Below are 27,134 nucleotides of genomic sequence, written 5' to 3' on the forward strand. Positions count from 1 at the left end.
TAATTTCTAATGTACATCTAAGCCATGTGTTTATTTACAGGCTGTGATGCAGATTGTGTAATTTCTAATGTACATCTAAGCCATGTGTTTATTTACAGGCTGTGATGCAGATTGTGAGTGAAGCTTTAGATAAGTTTAGTGCAGACAAGATAGCCCTGCCAGATTTTGCTCTGGAGTCTGCAGGTTTGTATGTATACACTCTTATCTAGCATCAGAGTAAATCTGTTACAATAATCATTCTGCTACATGTATTACATCTTTAAAATTGCTGTCTTTTGCATGTTAAAATTACATGCTGATGTTTTCAAGATTTGTTTGACTAACAACCTGTTTTGTATTTAAGGAGGCAGTATTATAAGTACAAAATGTTCCCAGACATTTCACAAAAACACAGCTCGTTTAAGTATCCTGGGGATTCCCCTTTGGTATGTGTCCAACTCACCTCGCAGTGTCATCCAGGTGAGTTCTAATGCAGCTACACACAATTCTGTACATCTTCGTTATCAGTGGGCAAATTTTATTAGGGCCCCACCATATGGCTGGTGTTCTATTGTAATCATTCTATCCGTCCCTTAGCACTTTCTATGACACTCAATAACTTATGAAGTTTCCTTTGGAGGATTTCCTTACTTTGATTAGGCAGAAAAAGACCCCTTTCAATTTTCAAATTTTTGACTTCCAATTTTTTTTTTCTCATATCAATAAGATTACAGTATATGTCTATGGCATGAAATGACTTGAGATTACATGAGAAGATTTTTATACATAATATTCAGATTAGACAGAGGAAGACCCCTTTCCATTTTCAGATTTCTGTCTGTCCCTCAGCACTTTTTATGCCACAGAATAAAATATGATTCTTTGGGAAGATTTTCAGAAATTTGATATCTAATACTTAAAGACCCAACTTTAAGTTAACACCCCCAAATTGTTAGCCACTTGTCATTCAAACATTTAACAATAGATCTCAGGTGGAATGACATCTGCAGAGATTGTGGTCTGGAGGGACCCCAGAGAGGTGTTTTGATAGCAATAACAGTCAATTCTTTAGATCTTGAGGAAGCCCAGTATACAAGAGTTTTGATAGCATGGACCTGTCCAGGACTGCTATTTTCTCCCAATTATTAACAATGCAATTTTAATATAATTGTATTCTTTTCTCTTCTATATACATGTATTATAAATTACACAATCAGAAATCAAACAATACTTTGCACATTCATTTCTAAAACTTGTAACTTATGAAATAATTTATATTATCAATTTATGATAGCTCTATATTTATGAAATTAATTAATCATTAAGCCAATGAATGAGAGAAAGAGAGGAGAAAAAAGGGGTGGTGGGTATAGACTGTGTCAGCTACTGTTAGAGATACAACCATCATACAAACACTATCACCACTGAAACTCTAAGGACGCCCTTGAAACATGTCCTGTGTCTATCAAAAGTATACATAACACCCTGATCTTTTGGCCAGGTAAATAACAATGACCAAAGATAAGCTCCGCCCACATCCAGTGATCCATGAAGAAACCATATGGTATTATTTTTGGGTCTTTAAATTAAAGACCCATCTCATGACCCTAGGGTCAGTGAAAATGTAGGTGGAGCCTAATCTAAACAGATGTTATTTACCTGGAGTGGCCAGGGTCTACCAAGGTGTTAATTGCTATATCCCATGACACTCAAAGAAATACACAGAGACAGAACATGGTAGAAATCTACCTGTCCATGCTTTTTATTATAGTTTTGATATACACAGGACCTGTCTCAGGGACCTCTGCAGAGTTTCTGTGGTCATAGTGTTTGAATAATGGTTGTATTCCTATGGGTAGCTGATACACATTCTACACCCACCCCTCTTTCTCTCTCTCTGTCATTGACTCAATGAATAATTTATTCTGTTATAAATATAGAGGTATCATAAATTGATGACATAAATTATTTCAATAGGTTACAAGTTTTAGAAATTATTGTGCAAATTATTGTTTGATTTCTGATTGTGTAATTTATAATACAGGTATATAGAGGGGCAAAATTACATTTATATTGAAATTGCATTGTTCAGGGGCCTTTTTAAAAACAATTGAATTACAAGAAAATAGCAGTTGTGGACAGGTCATTGCTATCAAAACTCAGGTATACTGGGCTTCCTCAAGATCTAAAGAATGCCTGTAGGTACTGGCTGCTATTGTTATCAAAACACCTCTCTGGGGTAGCCCCAGACCACAGTGTCTGCAGATATCACTCCACCTGAGATATATTGTTAAATGTTTGATTGGCAGGCAGCTTACAATTTGGGGGTGTCAACTTAAAATTGGGTCTTTAAGCAAAGAGAGAGCCCTTTAGGGGTTTTGTTGTTACAGAGTTACAGGACTTAAATTTTTAAAAACATTAATTAACTGACAATTCTTTCTTTGGCATGTGATACCTTTGAGTTCAGAAAAAAAAAATTAAGGGTGGATGTACTAATTATGCTAATTCAACCTCCTGACCAGATACATGTAGATCAGTAGTAGAGCACCTAATGGATAATGTTCATTCTGGGACCTTTCTGACTTGACAGTTTTCTTGCTGAATACAACATACTGTCTTTTGAAATGTGACAAGTCTTAGTGAATTTACTTAAATAACATTTGCCAGTCTATTCATGAGGTTCAGAATATGAGGTTGGTGTGTATGTGTGTGTGGATGGGAGGGTATTGTTTTGGGTCATGTTAAATCTATCTGTAACTTTAACCTCATTTTGGACATAACACTTGAACTGTACAAAGTGAACTTTGTCACACTCAGGTTTCACAAATTCACACAACATATTTAGTTCTTGTACAGGATTTGTGTTCCACGATATTACTGACACTGTTTAACTGGTTACAGCCTGAGATGCAGCCGGGTTCCTGTTGGGCCTTTCAGGGCAGTAAAGGCCACCTTGTGATAGAACTGTCAGCCAACATCACTCCCAGCGCTTTCACGCTGGAGCACATTCCAAAGTCCCTGTCGGCCGATGGGAAGATCGACAGTGCCCCCAAAGGCTTTACCGTCCTGGTAAGCAGCAGTGATGTAATAATTCAGGGAGAGGATTGTGTTTCGTGATAAATACTGTCATCATTTTATGTGTAATGTTTTTAATCTTTGGTTTATATACTGTAGATTTCTCATTTAACGCGAGTACTGAATATGGAGAAATGACTTGTATACGTAGTAGTCTGTTAATCAAGAGTTCTTGCATGTATTTTAGCAACAGAAAATTAAAAACGAGTTAGTATTTCGTGAGTGATGCCTCTCACAAACTTACACGTACGCGATAAGAAATTCATCGTGTATGTTTAAGAATCTACAGGAAACAACTTTTATTGAAACCAGTGTAGATCTTTTAGGGAGGTGGACAATAAGGGCTGCAGTTTTATCTGTGTGAAATACCTTTCAATATTTGTTGTGTAATTATATGATCTGTCAATTACTGTCAATGTAGGGTTTACGCAGTGAAAATGATGTGGTAGGAGTACACATAGGAAACTTTACCTACCTGGACTCTGGGCCACCTCTACAGACCTTTAAAATACAGGTATGAATGCTGAGAATCACCCAGGAATGCACCCAGGAAAAATTATTGCACATCTGTTATTTTCTTAACGTGAAGAAGGTTGTGGGATTTTTAAGTGATGGAACTTAATCAGATGACTTTATCATTTCAGAAGTCCAATGTTGGTGCCTACAAATTGATCCAACTGAGTATTTTGAGTAACCATGGAAATCCTTTGTACACGTGTCTCTATAGATTCCGAGTGCATGGTGTACCGTACAAACCACCAAAACCAACCAAAAAGTCAGCAGGGTGACAATGGAGTTCTCTGGTGAAAAAAAACTTCTCCTGTGTACATGGTCTCTCAAGGAGTGAATCTTCCCGCGAATGACTTTTCAAGGAGTGGATCTTCCCACGAATGACTTTTCAAGGAGTTGATCTTCCCAAGAATGACTTTTCAAGGAGTGGATCTTCCCAAGAATGACTTCTCAAGGAGTGGATCTTCCCACGAATGACTTTTCAAGGAGTGGATCTTCCCCAAGAATGACTTTTCAAGGAGTGGATCTTCCCAAGAAATGACTTTTTTCTGTGATAAACACTCTCTTGGTGATTTTTTTTATAATTTAGGTGATGCCTTACTTTCCTTATATTAAAATTTGCAAAACATTAGCAATCAAACCAAAGTGATGGCCACCGGTAATCATTGGCCACATTTTTAAGTGTTTACAAAAGGTTGTACCAAGTGCATAATGAATTACATGTGAGTACTTATGATGAATTACATGTAACTGCATAATTTAGAGCTGACTTTGGAGTGTTTCGTTCGCCACCCAAGCTGTGTTCAGTCGTTGTCGTGGGTATATACAATATTTTGTTGTACATTAATTTATGTATTTTTTTATTATTCTTTTTTAAATTAACATGCTTTTTGTATTTAATGCTGACTATTAGATTGAAGTAGTATGATTTTTTAACGTTGATCCTAAGACAAACTACAACAGTTTCAATAGCTATACATGTGTTCCAAAACAATTTGTATTCTACATCTGTTAGTTTTTGAAAGTATAGTTTTGAATTTAGTTGGTTCATAATTGAAATTTTATCCATGGATTTATCATGAAACAAAAATTGCCTGGTGCCTCATGTCTCAGGGTCTTCAATGAATCTCAAACAGAAAATGAATGTGTTCCTGTAGAAAATGTACTTCAGTTTGTCATCCAGGTTTATAGTACTTAGTCATACTTGCCTCCATCTTTCATGTAAATCAAAGAATATATACCACAACTGTGTGTGTATGTGCATTATTGTCCTTGCCTTGCGTACTGTAGATTACTTTTATTTTGTGAGACTTTATTTTTGCGTGACTACAATGATGTATTTATTCACAAGACATAATTATTGCAAATTATTATTCATTGCTTAAATCTTCTATGTATAAGAGTTTATTTACTAATGGTAAGTCTTGTGAAATTATGCATAAATAATGTTCTTGCAAATGAAGTGTGATTTACAGTATTAGAAAATGATAATGAAATGGAGTGCACCATTAAATACATGTTTTGTAGAATACCAGTATTTAAGATTGCATATTATTTCATCCAAGTTGAAAATGAATTTATTGACTTGGGCAAAAAGAATGATTGTGATCTTCAAGGAAAAACAAAGAATTTTTTATGGTTACAAGTACAAAATTTAATAATGATGTATACAGAAGTAAGGAAAAGAAAATTTACAATGGATGAAGAAAGGACACTCTCTTTCTCATAGAAATATCCTGAAAAAGTACAGAATTTTTTATTATTTGAAGAAACTGAATAAATTACAAACAAATGTGTGTATTTGAATTTTCATTATTTTCTGGGTGTAGATATAGGATAGATGATTAATTTATTACCTTTAGGGAGAAGTATTAAAGTATGCCGCTATCTACCAATCTAATTAAAATCATATCCTTGCTCTCCCAGACATGCTGCTATGCAATGTTTAAATGGGTCAATCTGGGAGGGGGGGATGGGTTTTATCAGGATTGTAAGTTTTAACCATCTCATAATTCACTTAAAACAAACTGTAACTTACAGCAGGATAAATAGGACCTGCCATACACATAACGGGAGGATTGAAAACGGTGGGATTGGAAATGCCAGGAGTGATGCCACTAAACCCTGTCACCAGGTGGATGTTTCCTATGAAAGAAGTAAATATGGCAATGAGAATGCAGCACAACTGAAATATTGTGAATATTCAATAAGCCAAATTGCTTTTCTGAATTTATTGTTTTGAAGCATAGTAATTGAACTTTGGAAAAAATGTGCAAGAGCTATAGGTCTCCCATTTTAAACAATAGGCTTGTTGACCAGATTGTGGATAATTCTGTCGGTCTAAATGGTTAGTTGAAATGGACTTACTTCCAGCGGAATATCCTATAATGGTCTCTGATATGGGTATACAGCCTGCCTCGGTAACCTGGGCAGTGACACTCAGGTTTGCCACCATCATGGTGTACGTCTTGACGGCCAGGGATTTTCCTCCAGCCCCTAGGGTTTGTTCAGTCTCCTGGGCACCATCTGTATGTAGTAACATAAGTTAACAATATTAGAAACATAAAAAGAAGGGTGTGGAAACATGCAGAGAATTATTCCTGCATACAGTACATATATTGTTCAAGTTGAGATGTAGGCCTATTGGGTATCAAATTTATTTTTAATTTCTATGTACAAGGGATGGGAGGCATTTTGAATTTGGTCTGTCTGTTTACCCTTGGTCATGACTTTTGAATTATATAGGAGAAAAATCGGTGTTAAGACTGTTAGATAAAGGTCATTCCAAGGTCAAACTGCCAAAATGGGACATAGTCACAATCAGGAACAGACCTTCACATGTAGTGTTGAATCAGTTGTACAACTTACTGAAGTTCATTCTGGAACTTGGTGGTTGGAGTAGCACAAGATGAGTGTGTGGACATAAGTATGTGTGGATATTAGTGTGTGTAGACATTACCGGTGTGACATTAGTATGTGTGGACATTACCTGTGTGACATTAGTATGTGTGGACATTACCTGTGTGACATTAGTATGTGTGGACATTACCTGTGTGACATTAGTATGTGTGGACATTAGTATGTGTGACATTAGTATGTGTGGACATTAGTATGTGTGAACATTACCTGTGTGACATTAGTATGTGTGACATTAGTATGTGTGGACATTAGTATGTGTGGACATTACATGTGTGGACATTAGTATGTGTGGACATTACCTGTGTGACATTAGTATGTGTGGACATTACCTGTGTGACATTAATATGTGTAGACATTAATATGTGTGAACATTACCTGTGTGACATTAGTATGTGTGAACATTACCTGTGTGACACTAGTATGTGTGAACATTACCTGTGTGACATTAGTATGTGTGAACATTACCTGTGTGACATTAGTATGTGTGGACATTACCTTTGTGACATTAGTATGTGTGAACATTACCTGTGTGACATTAGTATGTGTGGACATTACCTGTGTGACATTAGTATGTGTGGACATTAGTGTGTGTAGACATTACCTGTGTGACATTAGTATGTGTGAACATTAGTGTGTGTAGACATTAGTATGTGTAGACATTACCTGTGTGACATTAGTATGTGTGACATTAGTATGTGTGGACATTAGTATGTGTGACATTAGTATGTGTGGACATTACCTGTGTGACATTATCTGTGTGACATTACCTGTGTGACATTAGTATGTGTGTGACATTAGTATGTGTGACATTGGTATGTGTGGACATTACCTGTGTGACATTAGTATGTGTGGACATTACCTGTGTGACATTAGTATGTGTGGCATTAGTATGTGTAGACATTAGTATGTGTAGACATTACCTGTGTGACATTAGTATGTGTGGACATTACCTGTGTGACATTAGTATGTGTAGACATTAATATGTGTGAGCATTACCTGTGTGACATTAGTATGTGTGGACATTACCTGTGTGACATTAGTATGTGTGGACATTAGTATGTGTAGACATTAGTATGTGTAGACATTATCTGTGTGACATTAGTATGTGCGAACATTACCTGTGTGACATTAGTATGTGTGAACATTACCTGTGTGACATTAGTATGTGTGGATATTAGTGTGTGTAGACATTACTTGTGTGACATTAGTATGTGTGGACATTACCTGTGTGACATTAGTATGTGTGGACATTACCTGTGTGACATTAGTATGTGTGGACATTACCTGTGTGACATTAGTATGTGTGGACATTAGTGTGTGTAGACATTACCTGTGTGACATTAGTATGTGTGAACATTAGTGTGTGTAGACATTAGTATGTGTAGACATTACCTGTGTGACATTAGTATGTGTGACATTAGTATGTGTGGACATTAGTATGTGTGACATTAGTATGTGTGACATTAGTATGTGTGGACATTAGTATGTGTGACATTAGTATGTGTGGACATTACCTGTGTGACATTATCTGTGTGACATTACCTGTGTGACATTAGTATGTGTGTGACATTAGTATGTGTGACATTGGTATGTGTAGACATTACCTGTGTGACATTAGTATGTGTGGACATTACCTGTGTGACATTAGTATGTGTGGACATTACCTGTGTGACATTAGTATGTGTGGACATTACCTGTGTGACATTAGTATGTGTGGCATTAGTATGTGTAGACATTAGTATGTGTAGACATTACCTGTGTGACATTAGTATGTGTGGACATTACCTGTGTGACATTAGTATGTGTAGACATTAATATGTGTGAGCATTACCTGTGTGACATTAGTATGTGTGGACATTACCTGTGTGACATTAGTATGTGTGGACATTAGTATGTGTAGACATTAGTATGTGTAGACATTATCTGTGTGACATTAGTATGTGTGAACATTACCTGTGTGACATTAGTATGTGTGAACATTACCTGTGTGACATTAGTATGTGTGGATATTAGTGTGTGTAGACATTACTTGTGTGACATTAGTATGTGTGGACATTACCTGTGTGACATTAGTATGTGTGGACATTACCTGTGTGACATTAGTATGTGTGGACATTACCTGTGTGACATTAGTATGTGTGGACATTAGTGTGTGTAGACATTACCTGTGTGATATTAGTGTGTGTAGACATTACCTGTGTGACATTAGTATGTGTGGACATTAGTAAGTGTGGACATTACCTGTGTGACATTAGTATGTGTGGACATTAGTATGTGTGGACATTACCTATGTGACATTAGTATGTGTGACATTAGTATGTGTGTACATTAGTATGTGTGACATTAGTATGTGTGGATATTACCTGTGTGACATTAGTATGTGTGTGACATTAGTATGTGTGACATTGGTATGTGTAGACATTAGTGTGTGTCATTAGTATGTGTGGACATTAGTATGTGTGGACATTAGTATGTGTGACATTAGTATGTGTGACATTAGTATGTGTGGACATTAGTATGTGTGTACATTACTTGTGTGGACATTACCTGTGTGACATTAGTATGTGTGGACATTAGTATGTGTGGACATTAGTATGTGTGGACATTACCTGTGTGACATTAGTATGTGTAGACATTAATATGTGTGGACATTACCTGTGTGACATTAGTATGTGTGGACATTACCTATGTGACATTAGTATGTGTGGACATTAGTATGTGTGGACATTAGTATGTGTGGACATTACTTGTGTGACATTAGTATGTGTAGACATTAATATGTGTGGACATTACCTGTGTGACATTAGTATGTGTGGACATTACCTATGTGACATTAGTATGTGTGACATTAGTATGTGTAGACATTAATATGTGTGGACATTAACTGTGTGACATTAGTATGTGTGGACATTACCTATGTGACATTAGTATGTGTGGCATTAGTATGTGTAGACATTAGTAAGTGTAGACATTAGTATGTGTAGACATTAGTATGTGTGGATTTTACCTGTGTGACATTACCTGTGTGACATTAGTATGTGTGACATTACCTGTGAGACATTAGTATGTGTGGACATTAGTATGTGTGACATTAGTATGTGTGAACATTACCTGTGTGACATTAATATGTGTGACATTACCTGTGTGACATTAGTATGTGTGGACATTACCTGTGTGACATTAGTATGTGTGAACATTACCTGTGTGACATTAGTATGTGTGGACATTAGTATGTGTAGACATTACTTGTGTGACATTAGTATGTGTGACATTAGTATGTGTGACATTAGTATGTGTGGACATTACCTGTGTGACATTAGTATGTGTGACATTAGTATGTGTGGACATTACCTGTGAGACATTAGTATGTGTGACATTAGTATGTGTGGACATTAGTATGTGTGGACATTACATGTGTGACATTAGTATGTGTGGACATTAGTATGTGTGACATTACCTGTGTGACATTACATGTGTGACATTACCTGTGTGACATTAGTATGTGTGGACATTAGTATGTGTGGACATTACATGTGTGACATTAGTATGTGTGACATTAGTATGTGTGGACATTAGTATGTGTGGGCATTACCTGTGTGATATTAGTATATGTGACATTAGTATGTTTGGACATTACCTGTGTGACATTAGTATGTGTGGACATTACCTGTGTGACATTATCTGTGTGACATTAGTATGTGTGAACATTAGTGTGAACATTACCTGGGATACAGTTTTCTTGGAATGCTGGAAGCGTGGTTCGTGTACAAGTTGTACCATTGATTGAGTATTGTACACCCTGAAAACAGAGAGGTATAACAATTAGATGTGGGCAGCACCAAGGTCAAGCATGCATGGTTTGAATGTTCTCCTATGCTAATGCACATTAAAACTAAATGTACAGTAAACCACGGTTGCATCAGACTCACTGATAATGAATTCATGCTTACAGCAAAGAGATTTTTCATACCCTGTAGTTTTAAAACATAAACTTACTGGATATAATTAAACTATTAGATTTTAGTGCGAGGGACTGTTTTGTTATTAGATATTGTGTGTGTTATTGGTTGGGACTGTTTTGTTATTACATGTTGTGTGTGTTATAGGTTGGGACCGTTTTGTTATTACATGTTGTGTGTGTTATAGGTTGGGACTGTTTTGTTATTACATGTTGTGTGTGTTATAGGTTGGGACTGTTTTGTTATTACATGTTGTGTGTGTTATAGGTTGGGACTGTTTTGTTATTACATGTTGTGTGTGTTATAGGTTGGGACTGTTTTGTTATTACATGTTGTGTGTGTTATAGGTTGGGACTGTTTTGTTATTACATGTTGTGTGTGTTATAGATTGAGACTGTTTTGTTATTAGATGTTGTGTGTGTTATAGGTTGGGACTGTTTTGTTATTAGATGTTGTGTGTGTTATAGGTTGGGACAGTTTTGTTATTACATGTTGTGTGTGTGTTATAGGTTGGGACTGTTTTGTTATTAGATGTTGTGTGTGTTATAGGTTGGGACTGTTTTGTTATTACATGTTGTGTGTGTTATAGGTTGGGACTGTTTTGATATTACATGTTGTGTGTGTTATAGGTTGGAACTGTTTTGTTATTAGATGTTGTGTGTGTTATAGGTTGGGACTGTTTTGTTATTAGATGTTGTGTATGTTATAGGTTGAGACTGTTTTGTTATTAGATGTTGTGTGTGTTATAAGTTGGGACTGTTTTGTTATTAGATGTTGTGTGTGTTATAGGTTGGGACTGTTTTGTTATTAGATGTTGTGTGTGTTATAGGTTGGGACTGTTTTGTTATTAGATGTTGTGTGTGTTATAGGTTGGGACTGTTTTGTTATTAGATGTTGTGTGTGTTATAGGTTGGGACTATTTTTTTATTAGATGTTGTGTGTGTTATAGGTTGGGACTGTTTTGTTATTAGATGTTATGTGTGTTATAGGTTGGGAGTATTTTGTTATTAGATGTTGTGTGTGTTATAGGTTGGGACTGTTTTGTTATTAGATGTTGTGTGTGTTATAGACTGAGACTGTTTTGTTATTAGACTAGGCTGTGTTGAGAATGAAAATTAAATTGTATTGGATATCAATTTTACAACATAAACGTTAGATGTACAGAAGTTATTTTTATAGTACACAAATCAGGTGTGTGCATGAAGTTGTAAATAGAATTAATAAGCCTTGTCTAAGAGATACAAAATAGGGAATTATTTAGATTTCTAACCCAGGGTTGTCGTTATGATAAGGTTGTTTTAAGTTGGCTGTAAGATATAGAATATAAGGTATATAAGTGGGATAATTCACATATATATATATATAGTGAATTTTACAGGGTATACAATAATTGTATACTATACATGTATTTTAAGTGTTGATGTGGGATATTTTAAGTGTTTACGTGGAATATGCTATGTGTTCAATGGATTGTTGTATGTGTTTAGGCGTGTGGATGGTTGGAGGTGGTAGACAGGGGGCTGTTTTAAGTGTGCTCACATTTCTGTAGTCCATGATGACTTTGGCCTGGATCTGGTATCCGTCCACGTCCATGTACTGGGTGGCTGCCACTTTCTGGTTGATGGCATCGTAAGACACGTGTACGGAACTCTGGAGAAAGAAATAATACATCATCGAGACTTCTTATACACGTTTGGAGTTTTGATGAGTACTTGCGTATCTTATTGTTCCTGAATGTGCCACTGTGGCGTTCGCAGATTATTGCAGCATTAGTCGACTATATGTTTCAAGTTGTATATGGATCGCAAAAATCGTAATGATTATTTTTCTCAACATAAAACTATAAACCGTCAGTGTAAAAGACAATAAAACTTTCAACCGTCAGTGTAAAAGACAATAAACCGTCAGTGTAAAAGACAATAAACCGTCAGTGTAAAAGATAATAAAACTTTAAACCGTCAGTGTAAAAGACAATAAAAACTTTAAACCGTCAGTGTAAAAGACAATAAAAACTTTAAACCGTCAGTGTAAAAGACAATAAAACTTTAAACTGTCAGTGTAAAAGACAATAAAACTTTAAACCGTCAGTGTAAAAGATAATAAAACTTTAAACCGTCAGTGTAAAAGACAATAAAAACTTTAAACCGTCAGTGTAAAAGATAATAAAACTTTAAACCGTCAGTGTAAAAGACAGTAAAAACTTTAAACCGTCAGTGTAAAAGACAATAAAAACTTTAAACCGTCAGTGTAAAAGATAATAAAACTTTAAACCGTCAGTGTAAAAGACAATAAAACTTTAAACCGTCAGTGTAAAAGACAATAAACCGTCAGTGTAAAAGACAATAAACCGTCAGTGTAAAAGATAATAAAACTTTAAACCGTCAGTGTAAAAGACAATAAAAACTTTAAACCGTCAGTGTAAAAGACAATAAAAACTTTAAACCGTCAGTGTAAAAGACAATAAAAACTTTAAACCGTCAGTGTAAAAGACAATAAAACTTTAAACCGTCAGTGTAAAAGACAGCGGTACGCCGTGATTACGTCTGGAGTCTGCAAAACCTTTTAAATTGATCATAAACTAGTCATGCTGTGTTCATTAACTCTTAATTAATTACATGTACCTAACATAATTAAGAATCAGGCGTCGGAACTGAGAAGGGATGGGTGGGTGATTATTTAACATAATTAAGAATCAGGCGTCGGAACTGAGAAGGGATGGGTGGGTGATTTTTCATGTTTTCCTTTGTTGTTCCTGTTATTTAATCATTATTTGTTTGGTCACGAATTTCAACCACTCTTCAATCTCTCACTTTGAATTTGATTCTGCTGTCTCTGAGAGAAGTATCATTTTTAGAACTAAAGCGCTCAAAATGTTTGATCTTTTTTATGATAAAGGTCAGAAGCCTTGTGGGAATCTTTAGTGTCTGAGCGATGATAAACCTTTCTAGGTCCTTGTTAATATAACGTAATTTAATTAAAGTAAAAGCACAGGTCCAGAGAGGGTTTGTACCGCCCCTTCCAAGCTTGGACAAAAATACACGACTTTGCCTAATTCAACGCGGTTCCGTTGTACAGTCGTAAAATACTACACGCTAGACGCCTATACATGTATCGATTGAATAAAAACCTGCTTGCATATGCCCTCTCCCCCACCCTCGCTCGGCCTGGTGAAAATTCTAAAGCCAAAATATGTGTTGTTTTGCTCGGTTATGATTGTTAAAATTAATTGGTTACCAAGGGAACGATATAATGGTACACCGTACATTGTCTGATAATGAAGATTGTAAGATCACAATTTAGAACTTATGATGATGTCATAATGCAAACAATGTCATCACTGTAAGACCGCAAATTTTACATGGGTGTTTCCAGGTGTAAGTCCTATACAGATGTTTCTAAGACAGAATGTTCAGTACAAATTCTACATGGGTGTTTCCAGGTGTAAGTCCTATACAGATGTTTCTAAGGCAGAACGTTCAGGACATTGTCTGTGGATATTCAGCAACTCTGATCTGTGGAGGTGCCAGTCGGTTGTTAAGTGTCGCCAAGGGAGCAGTCTTAACTACTTTCAAAATGTTTTAAAGCCAATTAGAATAAGGTTTCCCCTCAATTGTTTTAATTTGCTAAATTCTTATACTATAAGTAGAACATTTCAGGTGAACTTGCGTATGATTTGATTATGCCTCGTACGTAAATCAATTTTGATCACCCCCCGTATGTAGATTAAACGATTTGACCACCCCCGTATGCAGACCAAACGTTTTGATCACCCTTCGTATGTAGACCAAGCGTTTGAATGTCCCTCGTGTGTAGACCAAGCGTTTTAATCACTTCGTATGTAGACCAAGAGCGTTTTAATCACTTCGTAGGTAGATCAAGCGTTTTAATCACTTCGTAGGTAGATCAAGCGTTTTAATCACTTCGTAGGTAGATCAAGCGTTTTAATCAACCTTTGTATGTAGACCAAGCGTTTTAATCACTTCGTATGTAGACCAAACGTTTGAATCGTCCCCTCGTGAGTAGACCAAGATTATAGGGATTCAGATATACTCTCTTTATCTGGAACGTGTGTTACAAGACAGATATTAACGACTTATATCATACCTGGATAAAGTTAGGGATTGCTGCCCCGTCCATCATACTTCCAAGCTGTGACCCTTCCTGTCCCTCCCACTGGCGAGGTACACAACAAATGTTGCATCTAGCAACATAGGCAAATGAGAGGAAGACAAAAACTTGCAACATGTTGCCACTGGTATGTTCAGATGTACAATGAATGTAGGGGAGTCAGAGCGCCGGCACCGTCCGTGGCTTATCATTGTTGACAGTTATCTCTTAAGATAAGGAAATCTAGAATAAAGTACTTCTAGTAACTACAAGCCATGGACTGGGTGATAACTGTCTCTGTCATACGTTTTGTACATTTAGATTATACAATTATTACATACAACAATTATTCACATACACCTGTGCATAGTAATTATACAGTTTTCAATTAAACATTCGTTGGTCTATCCTCTATCTGTAGAGGTATATATATAGAAATATACACATTCAATCGTTACACTACTATATTTACTTGGTCAACTTCTGAATGCCCTCTCCCCCTCCCCCGAACTTATCCTTTAAAAACAATCAAATATCAATGGCAAAAGGATAGTTCATAATACTCCTCGTACATGTAGATCTGTAAAGTTAGCGACTAGTAACTGGCTCCTTAAAACACCACAGAAAAAGTTAGTTACCAGTTACTAGAAACAGAAAAAGTTAGTTACCAGTTACTAGAAACAGAAAAAGTTAGTTACCAGTTACTAGAAACTGGTAAAGTTAGTTACTGGTAGCCATGTATTTACTTCAAAATTAAAGGCTGTAAATACTGATAAAGGCTACAAATTCTGATAGCAAGCTACAAGAATCGGGTTACTGGGCTTAAATATGATTATTTATCAGGTTTACTTACAATGCAAAATTGCAATGCAAAATAAGAATACATTTTCAGGCCGAGTGTAAACATTTAAGCAGGTAAATACTCTCTCTCTCTCTCTCTCTCTCTCTCTCTCTCTCTCTCTCTCTCTATATATATATATATATATATATATATCCAAGTACAATCTTTCAGTAGGTGGAAACGAGTAATTCAGACCTTTACACTTCAGATTATGGCATAAATATTGAACTAGTCTTATATTTCATACAAACACATTTCGTAAGATTTTAAAGAAAACATATTCAAGTAGCTGATTTCCTTAAGGAGAAATGCTACACCAGAGAAATTTGATACGGATTAAAAATGGAGGATATGTGCAACAATATTTTAAAAATGAAAACTTTCAAATCTATTTTATTTAGTCAAAAACTGCAGTTTTAGTATAAAGCAATCTGTAAAAAAAAAAAAAAAAAAAAAAAAAAAAATCCTGTTGGACTCGAACTTGCAGTTGACGTGCTTTAATTTTGTTTTCATTAAACAGTCGATGTGCTAACCTACTGAGCTACTCAGCTAGGTAATAATATTTGTAGTGAATAGACAAATATTGCTGAGATTCATATTTTCATCCATGTTTTTAAAGGAAGTCGGCCATTTTGACGATGTAGTCTAGAGTACCAAAGTGATGGCATATTGAGATATTAGATGCACTCCTCTTCGTGTATATACATGCAACCCTGAATGAATTATTTCGTGATGAAAACACAAATCTCTTTCTTGAAAACAATAAGTAGATCATATGTTAATGGCTTTCTCCATAAAAAAGCATAAGCTCATTTTCATATTTATAATTCACTCCTCTCCATTGGATATTTCTGTACAGTAAATACACATACAGTCAGCTTGCTTTTTTCTTTAAGTATTTTGCACTGTAAAGATTTAGTAGCTGGCAAAATCAAGCATGGTGTATGAACTCCCCAATTCCTATGTCGTGTCTAACTCACATTAACTCAAAACATTGAAGATATCTTTAATCATTTGAAGATGATTCAAAATATCATCAATTCATTTGATGAGCGAAACAATTCAACTAAAAATATCTTCAACTAATTAATGATATCTTTAATTCTGAATTATTGTGCTCATTAATGGAATAGTGATAGTATTAATTATTCTGATAAATTGATGCTCGCTATTATAGAATTGTGTCGTTGTTCAAATGAATTGATGATGGTATCAACGAAAGAATGCTCTCTTCAATTTAGTTATAGTGCGTATCAATTCAGTTAATGTGCGCAATGATTGAATTGTTGCTCTCTTCAAATGAAATAACGATATCATTAATTGAATTGATGCGCGCAATAATTCTTTTAGAGAGGGAAACTATCTAATTAATTAGAGATTATGTCTTCAATTCAAATTATCCACAACTGAATTAATGATCACTTTAACTGAATTGTTGCTCTCTTTAAAAAATCGTTATGACTAATTCAAGATTTCTTCAGTTGAATTAAACAGATCATCATCATATTGATGCGATCACCAATTTAATTGATGAGAACAACAGTTGAATAACAAAATAATACATGAAACTCATCTATAGACGGTCCCCCCCCCCCCCCCCCCCCCAGACCTACTATAAAGTTAACACACAACATTTTTTAGAATTTATTATTTTTGTTTTTTTTACATTGTTCTAAAGAATACCCCAGTATATAGTACAATGCCATCTTCCTCGTTAAAGCAATTAATAATTCGTGTTTATCTAAACCAAACAGGGATTAAAAGTTTGAAAATGCTGCAAGGGATGAGTCAACGTTTGTATATAGTACGTCCTGGAATCTTTCAAATACACGATTAATCAAAACCCAGAGAAACGGACGAGAATAAAATTTCAGCATGGAGATAAGGATTTTTAAAATCGAGTGCTGTGTTCCTCTCCCTTGAAACAAAATAAATACGAATTGCTATAACGTTTCTCAAGCAAAATCCAATAGACCCCCCCCCCTCCTTCCTTTTCACACACATATCTATAGTTTGTGGATAGAATTGATTATCGAGAGCAATCTTTTATATCCCCCTCTTGTGTTCTTAATTGACTGAAGTCTTTAACGAAACATTTCAGTTTATCAACCACCACCAAAAAAAGTCAAAACTTATTGCGTATTAAGAGAGCGAGTCCTCAGTTTGTACTCACGTGTTTTTCAAGAAGATACTTCCGTAGGCCTATTTCTTAAATTAATCAAAATTTTTTGGGGGAAAATTCCTATACCTAAAACGTTTCACCTTTTTTAAAACACTATCTATGAGGGATCTCACGACTAGTTTAATAAAAGACAAAATTCCACCCCTTCCATATCGTCGGCAATATATATTTATTCATTCAGAAATAAACACTAATAGGTTTATGGAAACAGCAATATCCAAAATATAAGATTTTTGTGACTGGGCATACTGGTCCAGGGGTCATGATTCAACATCAGACGGACAGACAAAACCTCAACCGACTGGCTGATGTTGAGCGCCTTTCATTTGTGCCATAAAGTTCAAAGCCAATGAGATATCACTACTGCTTCTAGTACAGAGAGATTCTACAAGCATAGCATTATCTTTATCCACTTTCTTGCTCGGGTAGTGCTCTGAAACAAAAATCCCCACACAATGATTATACAAACATTATTTATAAATTCCTATGACCATTCCCTATAAATGTTTATCAGTTCACTTTAAGCTCTTCCGCGTGCCTTTCTAATTGCGCAGTTACCCCAATCACGGTTCCATAGGGTTATCATGTATTGCATCCGGAACCAAAGACAATTCAAAAAGTATAAAAGAGGATGAGTTGAGTTCTGTCGACAAAGACCTCTCAGATTCTAAGACGATGGAGTCCCTCGGCGTCCTTGTACTTTTGGCGGTAGCCTGTTTACTGCCGTCCGTCGTCCTGGCTCACGGTCGTCTTGTCCGGCCCCCGTCAAGGAGCTCCATGTGGCGGTACGGGTTTCCTACGCCTGAGAACACGGGGGACATGCAACTGTTTTGCGGAGGAAAATGGGTAAAAACTATAATTTTCAATCAATGTTCATTGATTTCCCCCCAAAACGATTTGCCAACTATGAAGTATTAAAAAAAAACAACCAAAAAAAAAAAAAAAAACCAAACAAAAAAAACAAAAACAAACCTGATTGTAAAATAAGATTTTTAAGAACTAATCAAATGCCAAATTTTCATACCTCCCAAAATCGAACATTACGTATAGTCGAAAATCCGAGGAAATCGTCATATGTTAAAATCACATTCGCCGCAACAGGACTTCACCCATCTGATACTAGCCAAAAGGATGACGCTTCACGGTGTTTTAAGGTAACGATGTTCTTCTCAGAAAACACCGCGGAGCGTCAACCTTGTCTAGCAAAGATGGACTTGACCAGGGTCGGGACATTTCTTTTGAAACATACCTTCTTTTCTCTTCACAGAATCAATGGGGCCGTAACGGAGGAAAGTGCGGTGTGTGTGGGGACCCTTACCAACAGAAACCACGTGAAAACGAGGCGGGTGGAAAATACGCCACGGGCATAATTTCCAGATGTTATCCTTATAACTCGTCCGGTCAAACACTGACCATTAAGGTAGAATTAACAGCCAATCACCTGGGTTATTTCGAGTTCAGACTGTGTGAACATAACGACACAAGTACTCCGATATCACAGTCCTGTTTAGATGAGAACCTTCTGAGATTTCCGGACAACACCACGAGATATAACGTCCGAGAAGGTGTCTACGGTGTGATCAATCTTCAGCTGCAACTTCCAGCTACAGTTCTGTGTACTCAGTGTGTGCTGCAATGGAAGTACAATACAGGTAATAACTACACTCCCTCCTGGCCTCCACGTCACCCAACCTGTTTAAATTCGAAGTTTTTCATTTAACAAAATTAAGTTGAATATTTTTCCATCTAAAACACACAGACCAAAGGCGGATTTAGGAAGCCCCCCCCCCCCCCCCCGACCAAAGGCGGATTTAGGAAGCCCCCCCCTGCCTCCCCCCCCCCCCGACCAAAGGCGGATTTAAGAAGCCCCCCCCCCTCACTTGATCTTACCTTTATCTTATTCTTACAGTATCAAATCCTGCGGTGGGTTTTTTTTTTTTTTTTTTTGGCTTCTGTGAGCTTCACCTACGCCGGTCCCCGCAAAGAATAGTCCAAAAATAATTTCCAATTTCCCAACAATTTTTATTATTCTTTGCTTTTATTGTCAAGAAATTTAAGGTACCCCGGGGACCAGCACTGCAGAGGGTAGGTAGGGGGTAGCTGTATATGTTTATTGCCATACACAGGACAACAGCAAATAATCTAAGATGGTCGTCAAGAACGAAAAAATGGCTGCCATTCAATGTTTTTGAAACCTAAAACATAAACACCACCCTCTCCAAAATATTTAACATAATGTTGTAGCTGCTTTTTCGACCTTTAACCTCTCTGAACCACTCATTTTCTCCAGAATTTGGTAATATATTACGGTATTATAAAGAACATCCGTAATGCAGGAATTCAATATTGAGAAAAAATATCAAAATTCCACAGGAATTTTTAGCGCTTTCGCCATAGGACTCTTCTGATTACAAAATGCTAGCACAACAACAACTTCCAAGAATATTGTTTTCTCCTTGTCTTCAAACTTTTCTAGTTTTGCAATCTCTACACATAGTCTGGTCCCGTTCCCACAATGCCGTTCGCGCACTGTCCGTCTTGAGGACCTCAATGTCGTGCGCGCGTGAAGGAAATTGTGAGAAGGGGTCCAGGATATCTCTACACACAGTGTAAGACAACATTGAGTGTTTAACTGATCAATGTTTGCAGGTAGAAGTTGGGGCTGTGACGGAAGCGGATGTGGAATTGGTCGCGGTGCGCAGGAGCAGTTTTACGGATGTGCAGATATCGCCATTCTTAGAAGCTGCGAACACTTTAACTGACCAGAGATATTCATCATTGTGTAATTCTATTTCCTATCATTACTTTTTTTTTGTACAGGAACATATCTTTGTTATTTGTGTGTATTCATTATATCAATTTGTTTAATACCTCAGTGAAAATTTTAAACATTATTAATAGCAAGCATTCCAATGCAGTTGCATATTTTTTTACCAAGTCTACCTGGTAGACGTTTGTAGCAAGAATTTCGGAAGTTGGAATATTCATTTAAAAATGTATGAAAAGCATCCGGGAACTGTATTGAGTTATTATTATTATTATTATTATTTATCAACCCCAGTACGAACTGAAATGATAAAGACTCCATCCTCAGACGCCCCCAGACGTTGGTTTTCAGTGTGCAGTGGTGTTATGTTATTTCCTGATATGTAAATGTCATCTCATTTATAATTCGTAAATGTACATTGTATAGTCGTTACTTAGAAATAGCGGGGAATTCAAATTGTTTTAACTGGTTATGTTAGAAAAATGATCTTTAAATATATTCCCAAGGATACCATACCTACTTCAAGAATTACATTACTTTAAATTTAAGATTGTCACGTCAAACTGATTGAGATTCACTTGGTTTGGCGAAGAAGCAATTCAACTCATTTTTGACTATTTCATTACAGGTCACTGCATTGGATTGTTGATTTTATAACTTGTTTTAATTTCTTTATTTTCACAAATGTAACCCTTTGTCTTTGAAAATTACTTTGTCCCAGATGCCTTTGTGGTATATTCCTTGCTTTTATTGATATACTTCTTCTCTATATGAATTAAATGTGTATCATCAGCGAACATTTTGATTTTATACTCTATGGGTTGATCACAGTTTGGCATCTGTATGCCCTCTGTCGTTGGACGTTGCGTAATAGCGCATGCTAAAGGTTTAATTTGAAGAAAATACATGTATAGGAAGGGTGCAATAGGACGCCCTTGTCTTACTAACATCGTCAATATTGTAAAACACTGTCACCAATAACCGTTTGTCTGGATACAAATCCTGGCTTAATATGGAAAACATTCATCTGCGATTATCTGAAATGTCAGTCTTGATTATAAAACACGTGATTTGCTTACTGGTAAACAATTGGAGTATACCATGAATCATACAAAGCTTTATCCATGGTAATTTGTTTTATCCATCTAGTTTATATGTTTCAGAATTACAGGGAATGGAAATCACTTCGCTGTATGTGTGAATTCATTATAAGCATGTTCATTGTAACCTTGATATCCTGTACAGAGTGATGGGCTTTGAAATGATCACTTCCTGTTCCCATGTTCAATATATCACACACTTTGTAGAGCATCAACAGATGAATAGTGTAAACAAATACCACTGGAACTATATCAAGTGGTATTAATTTGTACTAACAGAAACTTGGTATTTATTTGTACTAACAGAAACTTGGTACTTATTTGTACTAACTAGTCCTGTTAGTGTTATCCAGAGATGTGTACCTGCGCCGCAAAGCTTTTGGTATTCTATATTTAGAAAATATCAAGTCTCTGATAATCTCTTTAAATTTCATTCAACATCTGTAAATATTTCATTCTAATAAACTGATATTACATAATACTTAGTGTTTTCATCCACTAGCTCTTCCTGGAAGGTTGTGGACCGGTCAGTGACCAACTGACCGGAAAACTTGGAAGGATTAACAATTACCGTAATCGATAGAAAAAATGAACTAAAATTTTATCTGAAAAAAAATTTATTTTTGTAAAAAGATCTGGTAACATCAGTCATGCAATAATATGTTACAGTGAAAGTTTTTATCGTGCAAAATTTGGTTGTGAAGTCTTGTGGAGAGTTAAAACAGAAATGTACAGCCAAGAAAATAATTTTTAATACAAAATATGCCAGATCTTAGAACTACAACATGTCTAAAAATTAACACTACATGGAATGTTTTTCTACAAAGCAATATATATACACGTGTCCAAACATACAGAGATTCACGGACTTACAAAATTAATCTAAAAACGTCTATATTATGACAGAATCTTCACGAGACGCCTGCTCTTCTGGGACTCTTTGTGCAGTTTGGGTGGAATTTTGCTCTTTAAAACAGGCTGGACATTTTGTGGTTCGCAAACCCAAACTTTTCATAGGGATCCATGTCAATCTGTTATAATGGAAGAATTTGAAGATGTGGAGATAAATTTTCAGCTCAACTTGGACATTCAAAGCTTTGGTGAATGTAAATATAAATCCTATCAAAGTATTAGAAGGGTATGTAAGGTTTTGCGATTCAGGAGTACTCTTTGAATTTCAGCATTGGATATCCATCATGTTCAATGCTCTGTATTTAAAAAAAATTCTTTTGTGAAACACGATGCCTCTAATTTTGCATTTTACCTCCTCAACAAATCTGCTACACTCCCTTGGTTTGTCAAAGACTCGGGGGTCTTTGATGCCAGGTTCAATTCCTGTAAATCCAACTGTGGCCATGAAACCAACACCTAATAAGAGAAAGAAAACAAATGGCAAAGCTTGCAAATCAGACACATTAAATTACCATGTCCTCCGCTTCGGTAAATTGTTTAATATTTGTCACATTGATCATGGTGCAGTTTAATGTTTCCTTTCCTCTCCTAGCAAATTCTCTTCATTATTTTTTATTCATTTAATTACATACCAAATGGAGTTAAATATATTGTATGTCTACTGTGTGATTTTTCTGTGTTCTTTAACATTCTCTTATCCTTGATCCCCTACTTTTGCCAACTGCTTGACCCCCTACTTTCTCTCCACTTTTGCCATGTGCTTGTTCCTCTAATTTCTCCCCACTTTTACCTTCTGCTTATTCCTCTACTTTCTCCCCACTTTTACCACCTGCTTATTCCTCTACTTTCTCCTCACTTTTACCACCTTCTTATTCCTCTACTTTCTCCCCACTTTTACCACCTGCTTATTCCTCTACTTTCTCCCCACTTTTACCACCTGCTTATTCCTCTACTTTCTCCCCACTTTTACCACCTGCTTATTCCTCTACTTTCTCCCCACTTTTACCACCTGCTTATTCCTCTACTTTCTTCCCACTTTTGCCACCTGCTTGTACCTCTACTCGATCCAGTGATAGTCTCTCCAACAGGGATACAGAGTTTGTTGGTAATGGAGAAGTATGCATTTCCCATGGTTTTTTCAGCTTTGAAAGAGCGTTCATACACAGTGATGTCTACGCTGTCGTCTGCGGTGCCCATGTGTGTGTCTGACAGCGGTTTGCTTCCCTCTAGTAAGGCAAATAAATTAAGATGGTTACTGAAACTTTTCCTGTCTTATTTCAGAATTCTCCATTTCAACTACAGCTGTTAACAGACTACAGAAAAGAAAATTACTTTTGATTCTCAAAGACTCTGTCATTTCTTCTACATGAAAATTATGAGAGTTGCCATTTAGAAACGTGTTGAGTAAATGATCTTAAATATACCGGTTTTCCAGGATTTATGAATCAGACTCCATCCATTAATTATTCAGATGCACTATAGAGATTCAAGTATATTTTATTTAAAATAGTATTTTAGAAAGAAACCTACTAGGTACGCAGGCTTCCTTAAATTCGCCCCTCAGTCGTGTGGTGTTGCAACGTCCATCTACTACCACATATTGAACTCTCTAGAACAAAAATCTCAACTGTAATCAGTGGTGTATGTATTGTTAATGAGTGAAAATGAAACCTCAACTGTTGATCAAATGAAGAGATGTGAAAAAGAACTTACTTTTTCATAGTCCATCACAACTTGTCCTTTGTATGGCTTACCATCCAAATAAACCTCAAAAAAGGAGGCAATTTTGGTGTTTTTGGCATCATAGAAAATTTTCTCGCTTCCCTAAATCAAATAAAATATACGAATACACAAAATACGTTCATTAAGTATGATCCCAGATAGCATGACTCTGTTGGGCTAACATTGCCTAATATTTACATTAACTGATTTTTTTTTCAGTTCTAGTTCGATCCGGTTATTTAGTACCACCTGTCCTCGTAATCATTCATTCTCTTCCACAGAGTTATCGGTCCTTTCTCTCCCTTATACGGTAACGATGGTCAACGATATGACATTAGGCTACTTAAATCTAATTTATATTTTCAACGAATACATAAGGCTATGAATATAAGCAATAAAAATGTTTTTCTTTGTTGTTTTATCGGGAGATGATTTTTTCCTGCAATGCTAGCTACCTTCATCACCCGGTAAAACAACAAAGAAAACAGTTGATGTATAAAATGAAAATGTAAAGGTACTGGGGTGTGCAGCTGACAAAATGTACAGCTGTATACACCCGAAATAAATATGACCAGTGTCCAGACCGATCCAACCTATGCCGGAAAGATATGACCTTGCGCATTATAAAAACAACAGGTTAATATTGAGGACACGTCGGTTTACTTACAGCTTCTAATCCTCCTTTTCCATTTTTGTTGGTGCCGACCATATATCCCATGTTCCCGCTCCATTGTTTGGGGGTACAGCATCCCCAAGTCACGTGACACAGCAGTGGGATGGCGAGGAGAGTAAAAAAATTCATGTTTCCACACTGGCGATTCCTGTAAAAATGAAGTGTTGACGAAAAATTTCCGGGTGTTTCATAAGAGTCACATGGCAGACATCTCGTGATACGTTACAGGGTGTTGCAAAATTTAGAATAGGTACCTGTACAGAGATAAAAAAAAAACTTCAGTTCGGGATCGTTAGAGGGTGTCCTGTTACGCTCACCTGAGTCTCCACACCAGAGGGTGTCCTGTTACGCTCACCTGAGTCTCCACACTTACAGTATTTCCAAAAAAGAATTAGCTCGGCCTTTCAGGCATTTACAGTTTTTAAGGGTGGGACATTGAAATGCTGTGAATGAGCTGTGGAATTATATATTAAATGTGTAATCACAGGGAATTGCTCCAGTTCAAAAAATGTATAAAATACTATATTTTAAAATATTTCAAAAGTATATTGTTTACATTTTTAAAAGGAGCAAGCCACAGGCGCTTGTTTCATAGACTTTAAATATATGCTATGATATTTAGCATATCGTATAACATAGCTTATAAAGGCTTTGATACATGCGCCTGTAGAGGGGTGAACAACGTTACGATTTTATTTTAAAATCTTTATTTATATTCGATAATCTTGATATTTTTTATTTATATACAATAAATCTTAAATTATATTCGATACTGTTATTAATTATATTCGATGATCTTGTCAAGTTATACATTTGATAAAAATTTTGATATATATTCGATAGGCCTAATTTTGGCGGCATTTTATCGGCTTAGCATCAACATGGTACATGGATTCAGACTTAGTGAAAGATATATTATTTAAGAATTATTTATGTGAAGTTTTTTTTTTCAATATGAAAATGATAAAGGATTTCCCCAATAAATCATTCACGTAATACTTATGTTATAATACTTTGAGTAGAGAGTACTCTAATCCTGATTATGGGTATTATATAAGTATTACGTCAGTGTATGGTTTGTTAGGGGAAAATTTCTTAAAAATTGTTTTATTCAAGTGTCTATGATACAAAAGTGGGTTGGTCAGGAAGCATAAGCACGATAGTGTCCTTACTCTTATGAGTCTATGTGGACACGTGTACCAGAGCCGTGAATAGCGTGTAGTGAATCTTATGTACCCCTACCCCAACCCAATGAAAAAATACATGTCACAATATAAAATGGTTGGATGTCAAAACCTTATTACAGTGTTGCTGACTTGTTGAACAATCACATTTAGGTAGGCGATCTCTGGCGGGTGTGAGAATCAACCCCTGGAATTTCGCCCCATATGTGTTGGTACACCAGCAGAGTCGGGGAAGTCTCCCCCCCCCCCCCCCTCTCTCTCTCTCTCCCTCTCCCCCTCTCGATCAGGAGTCCGACAATGTAGTAAAGACATTTTTGTGGCCTTTCTATTTGGTTTAAACTATATTTATTGAATGAAACATTGCATGAAACATACAAACAGATGCAATTGTTTAGCCCTAGCTGGTGGGTGACTTTACAATGAATGTTACTGAGTCTATGTACTATGCTGATGCTAGGCCAGATATCCTACTTTCTTTTTTCCCCACCAATTAATCTGACTAAAGTACAGACTTATGTTATGAATGTATAGGTCTATATATATTTATGATATAGGTCTGTACTTTAGTCAATATATAATAATATAGGTCTGTACTTTAGTCAGATTGTACTTTAGTTAGATTGTTAATCAAAGAATTCCCTTTATCAATATAGCTAGCATTTACAAATCAATATTATCGAATTTTATCGAATATAAATAACAAGATTATCGAATAAATAATAATAATAATGCCATATTTATATAGCACCCTTTTCATACACTATGTACGCTTAAAGGTGCTTAACAAGATTATCGAATAGATAACAAAATTATCAAATAAATATGGCGATTTATTGAATATAAATCACTTGTTTATCGCGTATAAATTAAAAATTTTGCATTTAAAATTATCAACTATAAATAAAAATTTAGCATATAAATATCAAGATTAATAATAAATAATAATAATACCATATTTATATAGCACCCTTTTCATACACTATATACGCTCAAAAGTGCTTTACAATGCATATATACTTACAACAGAATGTTATACACATAATACATAGAATATAAATAAAACATTAAAAGATTATTGAATCTCATTCAAAAATTTCGCATATGAATAAAAGGATTATCGAATATACATATAAATCATGATTTGTACAATATTGCAATGTTTTACACACCATACCCTGGGGCGTAATATATGTATCTATACATC

The 27,134-nt window shown here is 35.8% G+C and overlaps 4 protein-coding genes across 6 annotated transcripts in view; 2 read left to right on the forward strand and 2 right to left on the reverse strand.

The window, feature by feature from the left end:
* LOC125670021 (SUN domain-containing protein 2-like) overlaps nucleotides 1-5,360 on the forward strand; it is a 28,841-nt gene extending 23,481 nt beyond the window's left edge. For 2 of the 3 annotated variants that reach the window (XM_048904912.2, XM_048904913.2), the window contains exons 18-22: nucleotides 99-183; nucleotides 344-459; nucleotides 2,881-3,048; nucleotides 3,476-3,568; nucleotides 3,699-5,360. In XM_048904912.2, the coding sequence (XP_048760869.2) occupies nucleotides 99-183; nucleotides 344-459; nucleotides 2,881-3,048; nucleotides 3,476-3,568; nucleotides 3,699-3,842 (606 nt within the window). In that variant the 3' untranslated portion in view covers nucleotides 3,843-5,360. Of the gene's footprint in view, nucleotides 1-98; nucleotides 188-343; nucleotides 460-2,880; nucleotides 3,049-3,475; nucleotides 3,569-3,698 lie in introns of those variants that run through there. The other variant, XM_048904914.2, reaches the window with a different exon arrangement.
* On the reverse strand, nucleotides 5,194-14,754 carry LOC125670022 (mammalian ependymin-related protein 1-like). The gene is made up of 6 exons (XM_056163962.1): nucleotides 14,547-14,754; nucleotides 11,982-12,092; nucleotides 10,207-10,282; nucleotides 5,932-6,090; nucleotides 5,603-5,709; nucleotides 5,194-5,300 (listed from the first exon to the last, which is right to left on the reverse strand). The coding sequence occupies exons 1-6, from the start codon at nucleotides 14,685-14,687 to the stop codon at nucleotides 5,256-5,258; spliced, it is 639 nt and encodes a 212-aa protein (XP_056019937.1). The 5' UTR covers nucleotides 14,688-14,754; the 3' UTR covers nucleotides 5,194-5,255.
* Nucleotides 14,755-18,154: 3,400 nt separating this feature from the next.
* LOC125668643 (uncharacterized) lies at nucleotides 18,155-22,472 on the forward strand. Its single transcript, XM_048902961.2, has 3 exons — nucleotides 18,155-18,418; nucleotides 18,840-19,224; nucleotides 20,222-22,472. Exons 1-3 carry the CDS (start codon nucleotides 18,248-18,250, stop codon nucleotides 20,332-20,334), a joined length of 669 nt encoding a protein of 222 aa, XP_048758918.2. The 5' UTR covers nucleotides 18,155-18,247; the 3' UTR covers nucleotides 20,335-22,472.
* On the reverse strand, nucleotides 22,039-25,139 carry LOC125668644 (uncharacterized). Its single transcript, XM_048902963.2, has 6 exons — nucleotides 24,741-25,139; nucleotides 24,065-24,175; nucleotides 23,882-23,960; nucleotides 23,407-23,577; nucleotides 22,704-22,807; nucleotides 22,039-22,470 (listed from the first exon to the last, which is right to left on the reverse strand). The coding sequence occupies exons 1-6, from the start codon at nucleotides 24,873-24,875 to the stop codon at nucleotides 22,408-22,410; spliced, it is 663 nt and encodes a 220-aa protein (XP_048758920.2). The 5' UTR covers nucleotides 24,876-25,139; the 3' UTR covers nucleotides 22,039-22,407.
* Between the last annotated feature and the right edge of the window lie 1,995 nt (nucleotides 25,140-27,134).

Source organism: Ostrea edulis, chromosome 4 (assembly GCF_947568905.1).
Source record: "Ostrea edulis chromosome 4, xbOstEdul1.1, whole genome shotgun sequence".
Taxonomy (NCBI): domain Eukaryota; kingdom Metazoa; phylum Mollusca; class Bivalvia; order Ostreida; family Ostreidae; genus Ostrea; species Ostrea edulis.